This window comes from Lithobates pipiens, unplaced genomic scaffold (assembly GCF_037356315.1).
Source record: "Lithobates pipiens isolate NorthernLeopardFrog02 unplaced genomic scaffold, aLitPip1_a1.2 Scaffold_10, whole genome shotgun sequence".
In the NCBI taxonomy this organism is placed as follows: Eukaryota; Metazoa; Chordata; class Amphibia; order Anura; family Ranidae; genus Lithobates; species Lithobates pipiens.
This window is the reverse complement of record NW_027507686.1, coordinates 4,787,066-4,805,297: the sequence shown is the minus strand read 5'-3', so window position 1 is coordinate 4,805,297 and position 18,232 is coordinate 4,787,066. Positions and strand designations below refer to the sequence as shown.

The 18,232-nt window shown below is 44.5% G+C and overlaps 1 protein-coding gene across 1 annotated transcript in view; it reads left to right on the top strand.

Moving 5' to 3' along the window:
- CDH13 (cadherin 13) overlaps positions 1-17,050 on the top strand; it is a 566,033-nt gene extending 548,983 nt beyond the window's left edge. The window contains exon 11 of the mRNA XM_077451210.1: positions 16,594-17,050. Within this exon, the coding sequence (XP_077307336.1) occupies positions 16,594-16,601 (8 nt within the window). The 3' untranslated portion in view covers positions 16,602-17,050. The remainder of the gene's footprint in view (positions 1-16,593) is intronic.
- Positions 17,051-18,232: the final 1,182 nt, after the last annotated feature.

The following is an 18,232-nucleotide window of genomic DNA, read 5'->3' as shown; positions in this document are numbered from 1 at the left end:
AAGCCCCATACACACTATCAGATTTTCTGATGATTTTTTTCCTTTCCGATTTACCAAAACCATATAATATGAGGTCAAACCTTAGGAGTTTCAGTTTATGTGCAATCAGGCCGGCCCTTCCCCTACATGGTTTTGGTAAATCTGAAGGAAAAAATCTGCAAAAAAACCTGATATTGTGTATGGGGCTTTACACACACCTCTTTGTAACCTTAACACTTACCCTTCTTGTAATCCCAACACTCTCCTCCTGTGAGTCATAACCCTTACCCCCCTAAAACCCCATGGAACTCTTAACACTCACCCTCCCTGGAACCCTCGGAATAATTATCACTGTAACTCTAACACTAGTTCCCTTGAAACTTTAACACTAACCATCTCTGTATCTCCAACCCAACCCCCCCCTCCCCATAACATAATGTTAATCCTCTCTGTTTAACGTCAAACCTCCCAGTAACCCCAACCAGCAAAATTCATTCAACGCACTTCAGAGGCCACAAGCCCCCTTCATCAGGATTGAGTGAAATAGAAGACTGTTCAGTGAATTAAAAAATACTCCTGATTATGAACATACTGATGAAGTGGGGAATTTGTGGCCTTCAAAATGTGTTGGATATCCTTTGATCTTCTACTTGTAACCAGTTGAAGATTTAAAGATTTAAGCCGCGTACACACGGGCGGACTGTCTGGCCAACTTAGTCCGCCGAAACACATTTCAGCGGACAGTCCGCTCGTGTGTGGGCTTCAGCGGACTTTTTCAGCGGACAGTCTGGCGGACTAAGTATTTCGGAATTTCCGTAATATTGTCCGTCGTACTTTGGTTTCAGCGGACAATCCGCTCGTGAGTAGGCTAGTTGGACGGACTAAGTATGGCGCATGCTCAGAAAGGATTTACACAGCGAAAAGTTGCATTGCTGTGTATTGGACGTCCTATTTCTAGTCCCGTCGTACGTGCTGTACACGTCATCGCGCAAGCTTTCGGCAGACTGTTTTGCATCCGTGTGTGGTCAAGTCCGTTCATTCGAAAGTAGGACGGACTGTCCGTCGGATTGTCTGACGGACTAAGTTGGCCATACAGTCCGCCCGTGTGTACGCGGCTTTAGAGTTCTCAAGGATTTTTGCTTGGCGCTCTCATGAACCTATTACAACTGGATTCGGGTGAACCTCCACTCCTGGGGGGGTGTCCCGTCCTTGTGGAGAATTACTAGTAATGACTTGGTCCTCCTTGTAATGACCTCGTACCCAGCTCCCCGCCACCACTTCTATGTTTTGGGTAGTATTATGATACTGCAGAGGTCGTACCGGCGGTACTTTACGAACTATTATTTGGCAAACGGTATTTGAAGGCATTGACACATTTATAGCTTTTTCAATAACTTTATAAAGCACTAAAGCTGGACATGCGCGATATCTTCCAATACTCCGTTGGAGCACCAGGGAGATATCCCGACCCCGTCCTCAAACACATTCACATTGCATCGCTCCACTGTTCACAAAAACATAAGATTGAATAAACTAATGTTGTAACACCTTCATTTTTTTATCTTCAGAACATAGTTGGCTACATTTAGCTATCTTACGGTTCAAGCCGACTGTGTGTACTGGCATGCCGCGGCAGCTTTATCCAAAGTCTGCTGGAGGTGTGATTGAGTCGTCAACGGTTCTATTTTTAGAGAACAAAAATCAGGAAACAACCATATGGCTCCTATAAGAACGTATTTATTTTTCCTTGTACAAGTAAAACACTATCTCATAGTACAGGTCTCAGATAGTAGTCAGAGAATCTACGTCACCTAGTTCTGCAATAAACAATCTTTTGGACCAGCCATTCTCAATCAGGCTTCCAAGGAACCTTGAGGTTCTCCAGAGGCTGGTTGGGGTTCCTTGGGCTGTGGCTAAAAGACCTTCTATCTGATGCTGCCTGCATCTCTCTGAGGCCAACAACACTTGGTTGAGCCAACTCTATGACAACAATTTAGTTTTTTGCTGTCTGTAATGGTGGCAATCTGACCTCCACTGTACAAGGAGCATGCTCCCCATTAACTATCAATGTAAGGAACATTCTTCCCACTGATCACCAATGTAAGGAACATTCTTCTCACTGATCACCAATGTAAGGAACATTCTTCCCACTGATCACCAATGTAAGGAACATTCTTCTCACTGATCACCAATGTAAGGAACATTCTTCTCACTGATCACCAATGTAAGGAACATTCTTCTCACTGATCACCAATGTAAGGAACATTCTTGCCACTGATCACCAATGTAAGGAACATTCTTCTCACTGATCACCAATGTAAGGAACATTCTTCTCACTGATCACCAATGTAAGGAACATTCTTCCCACTGATCACCAATGTAAGGAACATTCTTCTCACTGATCACCAATGTAAGGAACATTCTTCTCACTGACCACCAATGTAAGGAACATTCTTCTCACTGACCACCAATGTAAGGAACATTCTTCTCACTGATCACCAATGTAAGGAACATTCTTCCCACTGATCACCAATGTAAGGAACATTCTTCTCACTGATCACCAATGTAAGGAACATTCTTCTCACTGATCACCAATGTAAGGAACATTCTTCTCACTGATCACCAATGTAAGGAACATTCTTGCCACTGATCACCAATGTAAGGACCATTCTTCTCACTGATCACCAATGTAAGGAACATTCTTCTCACTGACCACCAATGTAAGGAACATTCTTCTCACTGATCACCAATGTAAGGAACATTCTTCCCACTGATCACCAATGTAAGGAACATTCTTCCCACTGATCACCAATGTAAGGAACATTCTTCTCACTGATCACCAATGTAAGGAACATTCTTCCCACTGATCACCAATGTAAGGGACATTCTTCTCACTGATCACCAATGTAAGGAACATTCTTCTCACTGATCACCAACGTAAGGAACATTCTTCTCACTGATCACCAACGTAAGGAACATTCTTCCCACTGATCACCAATGTAAGGAACATTCTTCTCACTGATCACCAATGTAAGGAACATTCTTCTCACTGATCACCAATGTAAGGAACATTCTTCTCACTGATCACCAATGTAAGGAAAATTCTTCCCACTGATCACCAATGTAAGGGACATTCTTCTCACTGATCACCAATGTAAGGAACATTCTTCTCACTGATCACCAACGTAAGGAACATTCTTCTCACTGATCACCAACGTAAGGAACATTCTTCCCACTGATCACCAATGTAAGGAACATTCTTCTCACTGATCACCAATGTAAGGAACATTCTTCTCACTGATCACCAATGTAAGGAACATTCTTCTCACTGATCACCAATGTAAGGAACATTCTTCTCACTGATCACCAATGTAAGGAACATTCTTCTCACTGATCACCAATGTAAGGGACATTCTTCTCACTGATCACCAATGTAAGGAACATTCTTCCCACTGATCTCCAATGTAAGGAACATTCTTCTCACTGATCACCAATGTAAGGAACATTCTTCTTACTGATCACCAATGTAAGGGACATTCTTCTTACTGATCACCAATGTAAGGAACATTCTTCCCACTGATCACCAATGTAAGGAACATTCTTCTCACTGATCACCAATGTAAGGAACATTCTTCTCACTGATCACCAATGTAAGGAACATTCTTCTCACTGATCACCAATGTAAGGAACATGCTTCTCACTGATCACCAATGTAAGGAACATTCTTCTCACTGATCACCAATGTAAGGAACATTCTTCTCACTGATCACCAATGTAAGGAACATTCTTCTACTGATCACCAATGTAAGGAACATTCTTCTCACTGATCACCAATGTAAGGAACATTCTTCTCACTGATCACCAATGTAAGGAACATGCTTCTCACTGATCACCAATGTAAGGAACATGCTTCTCACTGATCACCAATGTAAGGAACATTCTTCTCACTGATCACCAATGTAAGGAACATTCTTCTCACTGATCACCAATGTAAGGAACATTCTTCTCACTGATCACCAATGTAAGGAACATGCTTCTCACTGATCACCAATGTAAGGAACATTCTTCTCACTGATCACCAATGTAAGGAACATTCTTCCCACTGATCACCAATGTAAGGAACATTCTTCTCACTGATCACCAATGTAAGGAACATTCTTCTCACTGATCTCCAATGTAAGGAACATTCTTCTTACTGATCACCAATGTAAGGAACATTCTTCTCACTGATCTCCAATGTAAGGAACATTCTTCCCACTGATCACCAATGTAAGGAACATTCTTCCCACTGATCACCAATGTAAGGAACATTCTTCTCACTGATCACCAATGTAAGGAACATTCTTCTCACTGATCACCAATGTAAGGAACATTCTTCTCACTGATCACCAATGTAAGGGACATTCTTCTCACTGATCACCAATGTAAGGAACATTCTTCTCACTGATCACCAATGTAAGGAACATTCTTCTCACTGATCACCAATGTAAGGAACATTCTTCTCACTGATCACCAATGTAAGGAACATTCTTCTCACTGATCACCAATGTAAGGAACATTCTTCTCACTGATCACCAATGTAAGGAACATTCTTCCCACTGATCACCAATGTAAGGAACATTCTTCCCACTGATCACCAATGTAAGGAACATTCTTCTCACTGATCACCAATGTAAGGAACATTCTTCTCACTGATCACCAATGTAAGGAACATTCTTCTCACCGATCACCAATGTAAGGAACATTCTTCTCACTGATCACCAATGTAAGGAGCATTCTTGCCAATGGGATATGTTTGGTGCAGAAACGGCACTGCATCACTATAAGAACTGCATACCCACCATGAAGCATGGTGGTGGCAGCACCATGTTTTGGGGCTGTTTTTCTCCAGCTGGAACAGAGGCCTTAGTCAAGGTAGAGGGAATTATGAACAGTTCCAAATACCAGTCAATATTGGCATAAAACCTTCAGACTTCTGCTAGAAAACTGAAGAGGAACTTCATCTTTCAGCATAACAACACACCCAAAGCATCCATCAAAATCAATAAAGAAATGGCTTCACCAGAAGAGGATTAACGTTTTGGAATGGCCCAGCCAGAGCCCAGACCTGAATCCCATTGAAAATCTGTGGGGAGATCTGAAGAGGGCTGTGCACAGGAGATGTCCTCCCAATCTGGCATATAATCAGTCTTTTTTGCAAAGAAGAGCGGGCACATTTTGCCAAGTCAAGATGTGCCATGCTGATAGACTCCTACCCAAAAAAGATGGAGGGCTGTAATAAAAATCAAAAAGGGGCTTCAACAAAGCATTAGTGTAAGGGTGTGCAAACTTATCCAACCAGATTATTATTATTTTTTATTATTATTTTCACTTCCCTCCACCTAAAAGATTTCATTTTGTTTGTCAATGGTGTTGTACAGTTTATAGGTCACAATAAGGCGGAAAAAGTTCTGAAATTATTTATCTTTGTCTAATTTTTTTCTTTTTTTTTCTTTTACATCACATAAACCTGGAATTTTAATAAGAGGGGTGTGTAGACTTTTTATATCCACTGTATATAATGTTTGGGGGGGTTCTAAGTAATTTTCTATGGAAAAAAAAATGCAGTTTTTCGCATGTAGGAGAGAAATGTCAGAATGAGCCTGGGTGCAGGGCCGGTGCTACCACTAGGCGGAGTAGGCAGCTGCCTAGGGCACACTACCCCCCCCAGGGCGCAGCCAAGACCTCTGTATCATGCCTCCAATCCCCGCGATGTGTCCTGCTGAGCGCCCCGCTGTTCCCTCGCTCTCTTCAGAGTAAAAGCTCACAGCGCCGCTTCGGGACTACTTTGCTCCAGCCTGTCCCTCTGGAGCGGCGCTGTGTGTGTGTTTGTGGAGGAGGGGCGGGGCTTGGTGGAGATCAGAGCATCGAGAGGAGCAGCATCTGTTAGCTGACCTCCCGGCCAGCGGGGGCACCAGAGAGCAACACCGCCCGCCCAGTGCTGAGGAGAACCTGGATGTGATGGTCGATGGAGCAGAGGTAAGGAGGAGGGTGGATCCTCCCTATCTACTGCGAGCTGTGTGTGTGGGGGGGGGGGGGGGTGAGTAGTGCAGGAAATAGGAGTCAGGTAGGTAGATCAGTGTGTGTGTAATGGTCAGGTAGGTCAGTGTATGTGTGTGTAATGGTCAGGTAGGTAGGTCAGTGTATGTGTCGGGTAGGTGTGTGTGTGTGTGTGTGTGTGATGGTCAGTGTATTGTGTCAGGTAGGTGGGTCCATGTATGTGTAATGGTCAGGTAGGTCGGTGTATTGTGTCAGGTAGGTGGGTCAGTGTATGTGTAATAGTTAGTTAGGTAGATCAGAGTGTGTGTGTAATGGTCAGGTAGGTGGGTCAGTGTATTGTCAGATAGGTAGGTCAGTGTGTGTGTGTAATGGTCAGGTAGGTAAGTGTATTGTGTCAGGTAGGTGAGTCAGTGTCTCATCACCAGTGCTGCCTATGAGTCAGGTAGGTAGGTCAGTGTATGTGTAATGGTCAGGTAGGTAGGTCAGTGTATGTGTAATGGTCAGGTAGGTAGGTCAGTGTATGTGTAATGGTCAGGTAGGTAGGTCAGTGTATGTGTAATGGTCAGGTAGGTCAGTGTATGTGTAATGGTCAGGTAGGTCAGTGTATGTGTAATGGTCAGGTAGGTCAGTGTATGTGTAATGGTCAGGTAGGTCAGTGTATGTGTAATGGTCAGGTAGGTGGCTCAGTGTATGTGTAATGGTCAGGTAGGTGGCTCAGTGTATGTGTAATGGTCAGGTAGGTGGCTCAGTGTATGTGTAATGGTCAGGTAGGTGGCTCAGTGTATGTGTAATGGTCAGGTAGGTGGCTCAGTGTATGTGTAATGGTCAGGTAGGTGGCTCAGTGTATGTGTAATGGTCAGGTAGGTGGCTCAGTGTATGTGTAATGGTCAGGTAGGTCAGTGTATGTGTAATGGTCAGGTAGGTCAGTGTATGTGTAATGGTCAGGTAGGTAGGTCAGTGTATGTGTAATGGTCAGGTGGGTCACATATTGCAAAGGGGGTGGACTCATGGGCAGAGCCAATGGGGGGAGCGGCAAAATGAGGTTTCGCCTAGGGTGTCAAAAATTCTTGCACCAGCGCTGCCTGGGTAGGAACTGGTTAAAAGAAGTAAATATATAATATACCTTCCTATCGATTTACTACTGCTAGCAGCATAAGGATTACAAATAGTCAAACGTTGAGTGGGAGAGTGAAGGGCGTTCAGCCCGTCGAAAGCAAAGCAGGCGAAGGCGATGAGTTGGATGCCGATTGAAGATACAGAACCAAATGAACTCGTCTGCATATAGTCGGAATGGCTCCGAGTCTCACCTCCGAGGATCTCCTTGTTTTGCTTATTCCATAAAAAACCCCGGACGCCGCCGTCTATTTAGGAATCGTTTCAGGGCCTTTTAGCGCTGATGATCTGTATTCTTTTGATGTCGGTAGCGTGGAGTAAATTTCAGAAGCTCCCGACATCAAAAGAAGCAGAAGACAACTGGAGAGACGGAGTAAGTGGCTCTTGTGCAGATTCATTAATATAAATTGAATTTTCAGTCTATAGCTGTATAGGACGAGAGGCCGCAGACAACAGCCAAGTCCCCTCCATCACAATGAATCCCGCTTTAGCCTTCCGCGCGATACATTTATCTTGCCGCTCAGTTGGTTGCAAAGGCGGAAGCCTTCCGTCAGCCCGAGCACTTATATTATACGCTAATGCAGCGAGGCATTATGCAAATACGGGTTCTTTCTTCCAGCGACGCTACTCTAAGGCTTTTTTTGCACACCCGGCGGGAAAAAAAAAATAGGCGATTTTCTCGACCATCTGGGCGCAAGTTAACAACTTCCCACTTCCCGGCACCAACATCCCTTTAACTATTTGCAGACTTTGGGCGCGCTAAACAGGCCCCAAAAAAAGTCATCATTGTACACAGGGCGTGTGTAGCACATCCCGTCTCTCTGCCCTGCTGTATACAGTAATTGTCAGCAGTGATTAATCAAAGCCGGCATTACTGTATACTCACAGGAGGTGTTGGCAGCTCTAGCTGTCAAAAAAGCAGTCTGAATCCCCGTTCACACCGGTGCGACTTGTCATGTGAGCTGACAGTTCCAAGTTGCACCCTTTTTGTGCCTATGGAACATTTATATCTTTATATAAATTATTTTTCTTTACTATATAAAAGGAAAAAATCCATGTCTGCAATCTTCAGTAGCAGGGCCGCAGTCTCCAGCCTGCTCCAGCAGCAAGTCTCCGGTATCGTGTCTGCAGTCTCCAGTAGTCTCAGTATCATGCCTGCAATCTTTAGCAGTTTCTGTTATCATATCCACAGTCTTCAGTATTTTGTCTGCAGTCTCCAGTATCACATCCACAGCCTCTAGCAGTATCCAATAACATGTCTACAGTCTTCAGCAGTCTCCAATAGCATTTCTGCAGTCTCCAATATCTTGTCCATAGTCTCTAGCAGTCTCCAGTAGCATGTCTGCAGTCTCCAATATCTTGTCCATAGTCTCTAGCAGTCTCCAATAACATGTCTACAGTCTTCAGCAGTCTCCAATATCTTGTCCATAGTCTCTAGCAGTCTCCAATAGCATGTCTGCAGTCTCCAGTATCATGTCTGAAGTCTCTAGCAGTCTCCAGTAGCATGTCTGCAGTCTCCAATATCTTGTCCATAGTCTCTAGCAGTCTCCAATAACATGTCTACAGTCTTCAGCAGTCTCCAATATCTTGTCCATAGTCTCTAGCAGTCTCGAATAGCGTGTCTGCAGTCTCCAGTATCATGTCTGCAGTCTCTAGCAGTCTCCAATAGCATGTCTGCAGTCTCTAGTATCTTGTCCACAGTCTCTAGCAGTCTCCAATAGCATGTCCGCAGTCTCCAGTATCTTGTCTGCAGTTTCCAGTAGTCCTCAGCAGCATGTCCAGTCTCAAGTATCATATCTGCAGTCTGCAGCATCATGTCTGCAGTCTCTAGCAGTCTCCAATAGCATGTTTGCAGTCTCCAGTATCTTGTCCTTAGTCTCTAGCAGTCTCCAGTAGCATGTCCGCAGTCTCCAATATCTTGTCCACAGTCTCTAGCAGTCTTCAATAGCATGTCCGCAGTCTCCAGTATCTTGTCTGCAGTTTCCAGTAGTCCTCAGCAGCATGTCCACAGTCTCAAGTATCATATTTGCAGTCTGCAGCATCATGTCTGCAGTCTCTAGCAGTCTCCAATAGCATGTCTGCAGTCTCCAGTATCTTGTCCTTAGTTTCTAGCAGTCTCCAGTAGCATGTCTGCAGTCTCCGGTATCTTGTCCACAGTCTCCAGCAGTCTCCAATAGCATGTCCGCAGTCTCCAGTATCTTGTCTGCAGTTTCCAGTAGTCCCCAGAAGCATGTCCACAGTCCCAAGTATCATATCTGCAGTCTCCAGCATCATGTTTGCAGTCTCCAGTATCTTGTCTACAGTCTCTAGCAGTCTCCAGTAGCATGTTCGCAGTCTCCAGTATTTTGTCTGCAGTTTCCAGTAGTCCCCAGCAGCCTGTCCACAGTCCCAAGTATCATATCTGCAGTCTCCAGCATCATGTCTGCAGTCTCTAGCAGTCTCCAGCATCATGTTTGCAGTCTCTAGCAGTCTCCAGTAGCATGTCCGCAGTCTCCAGTTGCGCATTTGCCGTCTCTGACAGTCCACACTGCACGCGTGCAACAAATAGATGAACAGAATCGAGGCGCCCGGCCATTGCAGCCTGTCTACAGAGCCCCCCCGTCTCTGCTGGAGTCCTTCTTTAATCAACAGGTTCCCCAGCTTCAGAGTAAAGACTTCACTCGACACGGATGATCCAATCTACATAAAAATCAGCATTTTCCGTACAGCGGCGGCTCCTCCAGCTGTGAATCGGGGTCAGAGCCGACACAAATAAAACACGATTGCCAATTTAATCCCATCAGCCATCTTGAGGATGACACGCGGGGCCCCGCCGAACGCTGTCAAATTAGCGAGACGTCCCCAAGTGCAAGGTGTTGTGCTCCGAACAAGCGAAGCCTCCGCCGCACAATGACCTTCATTTTAAATGCTTTATTGAATTAATTGCGGTTAATTATGTGTCTGAAGCGGGAGGCTGGGGAATGGCGAGGAGCGCCGTACAGATAACCGGGGACCGGAGGAGACTTCTTTTTTTTTTATTGGCTCATTAGGCTCCGCAGTGCAAAAGTAAAAAAAAGGGAACTGTTACTGTAAGAGGGAGGCGGCCCGATCTCAGCGAACCTTCTAAAAAAAAATGCTTTTCGCCTGGCTGTCCTTTGGACCCAATACTTTTTAGGTCCCTGAACCAGTATATAGAGTTCTGACTTTACTTTGGGTTCTGTTTGCCTTATACTTGCTACATATATATGCTTCAGACCTGTGACTGAGTCCTGGTGTCAGGGACAGCCAGGCAGCTTGCATTTTCAAAGGAAAGTAAAAAAAAAAAAATGTCCGCCTTTGTATTTTCCTTCAGTGCAGGATTTATTTGAATCCAAATTAAACGTTCAGTTTAAATCAACCCAAAAAACATTTTGGTGTAGGGAAAAGATCGTAGGGGTCTGTGAGGAAGCAGAGGTCGCTCTGCAGAGATCCAGCACACTCTCTGCTACATCAATCCATAGCTCTGCAATGAGTGATGGGGAGGAGGAGGTTGTCAGACTCTTGAATAGAGACCGCTGCTTCACCAGCAAGAGTCATCCACTGCAGTTTGCCAGCAGAGCACAGGCTTTTCTATTCAGGCTGTGGCTGTTTTCTGGAGAAAATGAATTGATAGCTTGGGTAGAAGAGCCTGTTGTCTGCAAGCATGCTGCAGGGAAGGAGCCTTGTTCTCTGTGAGGAAGCAGTGATCTCTCTGCAGAGCTCAAGCACACTCTCTGCTAAGTCAATCTAAAGCTCTGCAATGAGTGATGGGGGGGTGGGGGAGGTTGTCGGACTTCTGCAAAGAGACCACTGCTTTGCCAACAAGAGTCATTTGCTGCAGTTTGCTGGCAAGGGATAGGCTTTTCTACTCTGGCTGTGGCTGTGTTCTAGAAAAAAAAAAAAAGGAATTGACAGCTTGAGTAGAAGAGCCTGTCCTCTGCCAACATACTGCAGGGAAGGATCCCTGCTCTCTATGAGGAAGCAGGGGCCTCTCTGCAGAGATCCAGTATGCTCTGCAAAGAGTGATGTCGGGGTGGGGAGGGGGGGGGGGGTGTTGGACTTCTGAATGGAGACCACTGCTTCACCAATGAAAGCAAGAGGCATCCACTGAAGATTGAGGTCAATCAGCTTCAGCTCAAGTAATCCCTTGCAACCTTTGGGGAAACCCTAAGATTCTTGGAACCCTAGTTGAGAATGACTGGCGCAGCTATATGGATCAGCCCCCAAAGAATGCCACCCTTACAGACAGCTATAAAGACTATTGTTGTCTGGCAGTTGGCTTTGCCAAGTGGCATTTGCCCGGGAACTATGCAGAGACCATCAAATGGGAGGTCAATCAGCAACAGGGAACACCTTTGGGGGAACCCTGGTTGAGAATGACTGGTGCAGCTATATGGATCTGCCCCCAAAGAATGCCACCCTTGCAGGCAGCTGAAAAGATTTGTTTTCGGCAGTTGGCTTTGCCAAGCGGCGTTGGCCACGGAATTATGTAGAGACCATCAGATGGGAGATCGATCACCTACAGCTTAAGGAACCCCCAGTAACTTTTGGGGGGGACCCTGGTTGAGAATGACTGGTGCAGCTATATGGATCTGTCCCCAAAGAATGCCACCCTTACAGACAGCTAAAAATATTATTTGTTTTCTGCAGTTAGCTTTGCCAAGCGGCGTTGGCTCTGGAACTATGTAGAAACCATCAGATGGGAGGTCAATCAAGTACAGCTCAAGGAACCTTTGGGGAACCCTGTTTGAGAATGGCTGGTGCAGCTATATGGATCTGCCCCCAAAGAATGCCACCCTTGCCAGACAGCTGAAAATATTTGTTTTCGGCAGTTGGCTTTGCAACTATATAGAAACCATCAGATGGGAGGTCAATCAACTACAGCTCAAGGAACCTTTGGGGGAACCCTGTTTGAGAATGGCTGGAGCAGCTATAAGGATTTGCCCCCAAAGAATGCCACCCTTGAAGACAGCTGAAAAAATTTGTTTTCGGCAGTTGGCTTTGCCAAGCGGTGTTGGCCCCCTGGAACTATGTAGAGACCATCAGATGGGAGATCGATCAACTAAAGCTCAAGGAACCCCAAGTAACCTTTGGGGGGACCCTGGTTGAGAATGACTGGTGCCGCTATATGGATCTGCCCCCAAAGAATGCCACCCTTGGAGACAGCTAAAAATATTATTTGTTTTCTGCAGTTGGCTTTGCCAAGCGGCGTTGGCTCTGGAACTATGTAGAAACCATCAGATGGGAGGTGAATCGACTATAGCTCAAGTAACCTTTGGGGGAACCCTGGTTGAGAATGGCCGTTGCATGCTATGGATCTGCCCACTGGTGGGGTAAAACAAAAAGTTAGGGGGCAGTGAGACTAGAGTTCCACTTTCTAATACATTATTGTTGCATTGTATATTTATTTTAGTAGGAACAGGGAAAATGAGGACAGGGTGGGGGGTGGGGTAATGGAAATTCAAACATATGTATTACGAGCCATCACTCTTAACGTCAACTGTGAAGGAAACATCATTCCAGTGATGGCAAAGATAGAAGAAGATAGACTGCTCTCTGTTTGCCTATCACATCTCCGTCGGTTGTTGATAACATGACTAAATCAGTATTTTACTAAAGGCATTTACCCGGTGCGGGTCTCGTATTTTCCTCCTGCCTAATGCACTTTGAGAGGAGACCCCCAACCGTTCCCAGCGGAGTCATGATTTTCACCAGGCAGAGCGCAAAGAGGTTTCCTGTCGGAGGAAGCTAATCTGCGGTTTTACGAACATTAACGCTACCCAACTACAGAAAATGACTATAGATTAGAGGCGGCACCGCTGTAACCGAGTCTCTTCGCACCGGGGAAGAAATGCGCCATACTGATGGAGTGTAGGACCTCTCACACTATTTACTGACAATTTGATGACAAAAAAATGATATGCAAGACAAATTGCAACTGTTGTGCCGTATTTGTGTGTGTGTGTGTGTGTGTATATATATATATATATAAAATATACAGTATACTGTTAAAGGGAGAATTGCGGCACAGCCTCATTCACTTAAGTGGAAATATTGGTGGCCAAGGAGAGAAGGGACATGTATGTACATTGGTGGTCAATGAGAGATGTGACCCCCACCTTAGTGATCAGTGAAGGAAGGGACACTTACTTCATATTGGTGGTCAATAAGAGAAATCATTCGTACATTACTTATCATTGAGAGAGGGGGCAACTTACATTGATGGTCGGTGAGAGAGGCTTAGATTGGTGGTCAATGAAATGCTTACATTGGTATTCAGTGAGAAATGGGACACTTCACTGGTGGTCAAGAAAAAGTGAGACAATTACATTACTTGTGAATGGGAGACGGGACACTTACCCTGGCGATCAATGAGATAGAGGGCGTTTACTTTGGTGGTCAATGAGAGATGGGGCATTTACATTAGTGGTCAGTTAAATGGGACATTTACATTGGTGGTCAGTGAAAGACGTGGCACTTACATTTATGATCAATGAAAAGGGACATTTATCTTGGTGGTCAATGACAGAATTGGCATTTACATTGGTGGCCAATGAGAGATGGGACAATTACATTACGTGTCAATGGGAGACGGGACACCTACCTTGGTAATCAATGAGAGAAGGGACACATAAGTTGGTGGTCAATTGAAGAAATGGTTCTTGGTGTACATTGCTTGTCAATGAGAGAGGGCACCTAGTGGTTGGTGAGAGAGGCTTAGATTGACATAGCACTTACATTTCTGGTCAATGCGAGAGAGAGAGAGAGAGAGGGAACTTACATTGATGGTCGGTGAGAGAAGCTTAGATTGGTTGTTAATGAGACACTTACATTGGTATTCAGTGAGAAATGAGACACTCCACTGGGGGTCAATAAAAGATGAGACAATTACATTACTTGTCAATGGGAGACGGGACACTTGCCTTGGCGATCAATGAGAGAAGGGACATTTACTTTGGTGGTCAATGAGAGACATAGCACTTACATTTCTGATCAATGAGAGAGAGAGGGAACTTACATTGGTGGTCGGTGAGACAGGCTTAGATTGGTGGTCAATGGGACACTTACATTGGTATTCAGTGAGAAATGAGACACTCCACTGGGGGTCAATAAAAGATGAGACAATTACATTCTTGTCAATGGTAGATGGGACACTTGCCTTGGCGATCAGTGAAAGAAGGGACATTTACTTTGGTAGTCAATGAGAGACATAGCACTTACATTTCTGGTCAATGAGAGAGAGAGGGAACTTACATTGGTGGTCAGTGAGAGAGGCTTAGATTGGTGGTCAATGAAACACTTACATTGGTATTCAGTGAGAAATAAGACACTCCACTGGTGGTCAATAAAAGATGAGACAATTACATTCTTGTGAATGGGAGACGGGACACTTACCTTGGCACTCAATAACAGAAGTGGCACTTACATTGATGGTAAATGAAAGCTGGAACATTTACTGTTCATTTACTTGTCATTGGGAGAAGGGACACTTACCTTGGCGATCAATGAGGGAAATGGCACACACATTGGTGGTCAAAGAGAGGTAAATGAGAGAAGGTACACTCACACTGCTGGTCAATAGAAAACGGGACAATTATGTTACTTGTCAATGCGAGACAGGACAGTTACCTTGGTGGCCAATGATAGAAGCGGCACTCACATTGGTGATCAGTGAGAGAAGCAGCACTCACATTGGTGGCCAATGATAGAAGCGGCACTCACATTGGTGGCCAATGAGAGAAGTGGCACTCACATTGGTGGCCAATAAGAGAAGTGGCACTCACATTGGTGGCCAATAAGAGAAGTGGCACTCACATTGGTGGCCAATAAGAGAAGTGGCACTCACATTGGTGGCCAATAAGAGAAGCGGCACTCACATTGGTGGCCAATAAGAGAAGCGGCACTCACATTGGTGGCCAATAAGAGAAGCGGCACTCACATTGGTGGCCAATAAGAGAAGTGGCACTCACATTGGTGGCCAATAAGAGAAGTGGCAATTACATTGGTGGCCAATGAGAGAAGGGACATTTACTTTGCTGGTCAATTAGAGATGAAAAATTTGTTTCGGTATTTATTAAGAAAAGGGACACGTACATCAGTGGATAATAAGAAAAGAGACACTTACATTGGTTGTCAATGAGAGAAGGGTAGCAAGAAGGAGATAGTCGTGCTTTGTGCCCTATCGCCTTAAAGTGGTTCTAAAGGCTCACGTTTTTATATATATATGAAAAAAAAAATCATAAACATGTTATACTTTCCTTGGAAAACAATTGCACAGAGCAGCCCCAATCCTTTTCCTGGGCCCCCTTGCTGGCACTCCTGACTCCTCCCCCTAGCCGAGTGCCCCCCATTGCAAGCTGCTTGCTCTGGAGGCACGTGTGCATAATTGCTCCTGAGCCGGCTCTGTGTGTCCATTGACACACACAGTGTGTCTCGGCCCCGCCCCGCCAGCTGTCTCCTCACAGGCTGTAATTGACAGCAGCAGGAGCCAATGGTTCCTGCTGCTGTGTTTGAATCAATGAGGAGGGAGAGAGCCACTGCTCTTGTGCGCATCGCTGGATCGAGAACGGGCTCAGGTAAGTATAAAGGCGAGTGGGGTGGGGCGGTCTGTTTGCAGTAGGTGTTGTACATTAATGCAAGAGCATTTAGAACCGTACTGAGATTAAATGGCACACAGATGGACTCTATTTACTGAGACTTCTGAAGGCAGTTGGTTCCACTAGATCTTAGTTAGGGGTATCAGAGTAAAGGGGGCTGAATACAAATGCCCCCCCCCCCCCCCACTTTTCACATATTTATTTGTATCATTTATAATTTTCCTTCCACTTCACAATTATGTGACACTTTGTGTTGGTCTATCACCCTGATGGCGAACCTTGGCACCCCCGATGTTTTGGCACTACATTTCCCATGATGCTCCCACGTGAGCATCATGGGAAATGTAGTTCCAAAACATCTGGGAGGGCCAAGACTCGCCATCGCTGGACTATCACATAAAATCCCAATAAAATACATTTACGTTTTTTGGTTGTAACATGACAAAATATGAAGAATTTCAGGGGGTATGAATACTTTTTCAAGGCACTTTACATATTGTATGATAAATAACGTTATTGTTATTTATTATTATTATTATTTATTGTTTATTATTTATTGTTTATAATAATATTTTATTATTGTTATTATTATTATTATTATTATACATGATATCTAAATAATAATAATAATTATTGTTTTTTTTTTATTTATTGTTTATTATTTAAATATCATTTCTAATAATAATAATATTGTACTGTTGCATATCCTGAGATCAGGAACCCGGGGACCACCAACAATGACCCCCCCCCCCCCCCCCCGTCAAACTTCGTTGCAGTCGAAGCGTGACTCCACCCACATTCCCTGATTTTCTATTCATCTTAATTAAGCCGTTTTTTTCTTTTTTTTTTTTTTTTTTGTCTCCTTTAGGTCTGTAAGCACCGGGAACTTTTTACGATGGCTACCACATCGCCGTGGCAACAGGAAGGACGGGGGTGAAAAAAAACAACAAAAAACAAAAAAACAAAGTGTTTACCGGAAGACTGCAGTACACAGTTATTAGAAGACCGGGCTTCGACCGCTCCAGACTCTCTCCGTTTAATTTGCAACCTCAATTATTCTCTTAAAAAACAAAAACGAAAAAAAAAAAAAAAACCCGGTACACCAATCCTTGACAGCCTCTTGACTCTGCATTCTTTTTATTATTGGGATCGCTGCTGGAGTGCCGCAAGAACGCAGCCCCCCCGAAAAAAAGACACTGGGAACACAGTTCGTCCTGCTCCGGGCGCAACGCGACGATCATATCTCTCCCGACGCTCGCAGTTCGTTTCTACTCTTATTGTACCGATTGACCGAAAACCTAAAAACAGTTTTTTTTTGTCTGTCAGATTTGTGTGTACGTGTGCTTCATTTTAATCCAGAAACCCCCCTCCCCCCCTCCTCTTACCGAGACCACCGCCCCTTGAACCGGCCTGGCTGCACAGCGGCAAGGCGTGTTTTTTTTTTTTTTTTTTTTTTCCTCCAGGCGGCACGTCGTGTGCATCCAACCAAAACACTTTTTTCGAGAAGTACACTGAAGGATCTCTTAATGGCTTCATGTTAATAAGATTACCAATCAGTCTTTGACAAGGAGGCGACGCAGCAGAGGCGGGATGCCGAAAAATAACACATTAAGGAGACATCCACGGTGCAAATAAAACGTAATAAGATGCCACTTAAACACATTGTAAGCCTGTCAGATATAATTAGAGTGCATTAACCCATTTATTTTTTTTCCCCACGATGGGCGGAGGAGCACCAGGTTGACAAAGCCTGACCGGTAAAGGATCATTCCTTCCCCCGCCTGGCAATCCAAGGAACTCTTTTTTTTTTTTTTTTTCCGAGGAGCACGCTCCAACTGGCAAAGCTTGCATCGGTGCATTCTTCCTGTTGCACCCACGCGTTTCGCTGCAAGGACTTGCCTGCAAAAAACGGAAACCTAGTACCAGATGTTTTAAAGTTCCCCCATAGCCTGCCAAGTACTTCTTATTAACAGTCTGTAGCGGAATAGAAGGTGTTACTATATGCAATCTCCTCTGATGTATAAAGCTGTGGAAGAATTTTTAAAGTACGCGCTTTAGGAGCAGACATAACGCTGTGATAGAAGAGGGTAGGGGAAGTAGATGCTGTACTGGGCCCATCTCTATTAAGTTTTTTGTTTTTTTTAAGGGTACACATGCCAGTAAATTGAAACCTTTAGCATTTTTATTGCTTATTATATGCACATTTTCATGAGGGTAATACATAGATCGATTCTTCGTTCACTGGTTATTGCATGTTGGACCGCTGAGATAAAACCAGTGGCAAGATATAGCACAGCTTGCATTGTTTTCAGGCCTCTTTTTTTTTTTTCTTGACTGACATGCTTGTTAGTTATTAAAAAAAAAAAAAAACTATAAAAACTGTGCCATAGCGGCAAGCAGAAAGCATGCACATTTACAAGCAAATATGGCGGCTCCATCTACACTCCCTTGGGGCTACATGGGCACATTTTAGTAGATTAATTGCGATATTAAAATCTTTCTTTTAA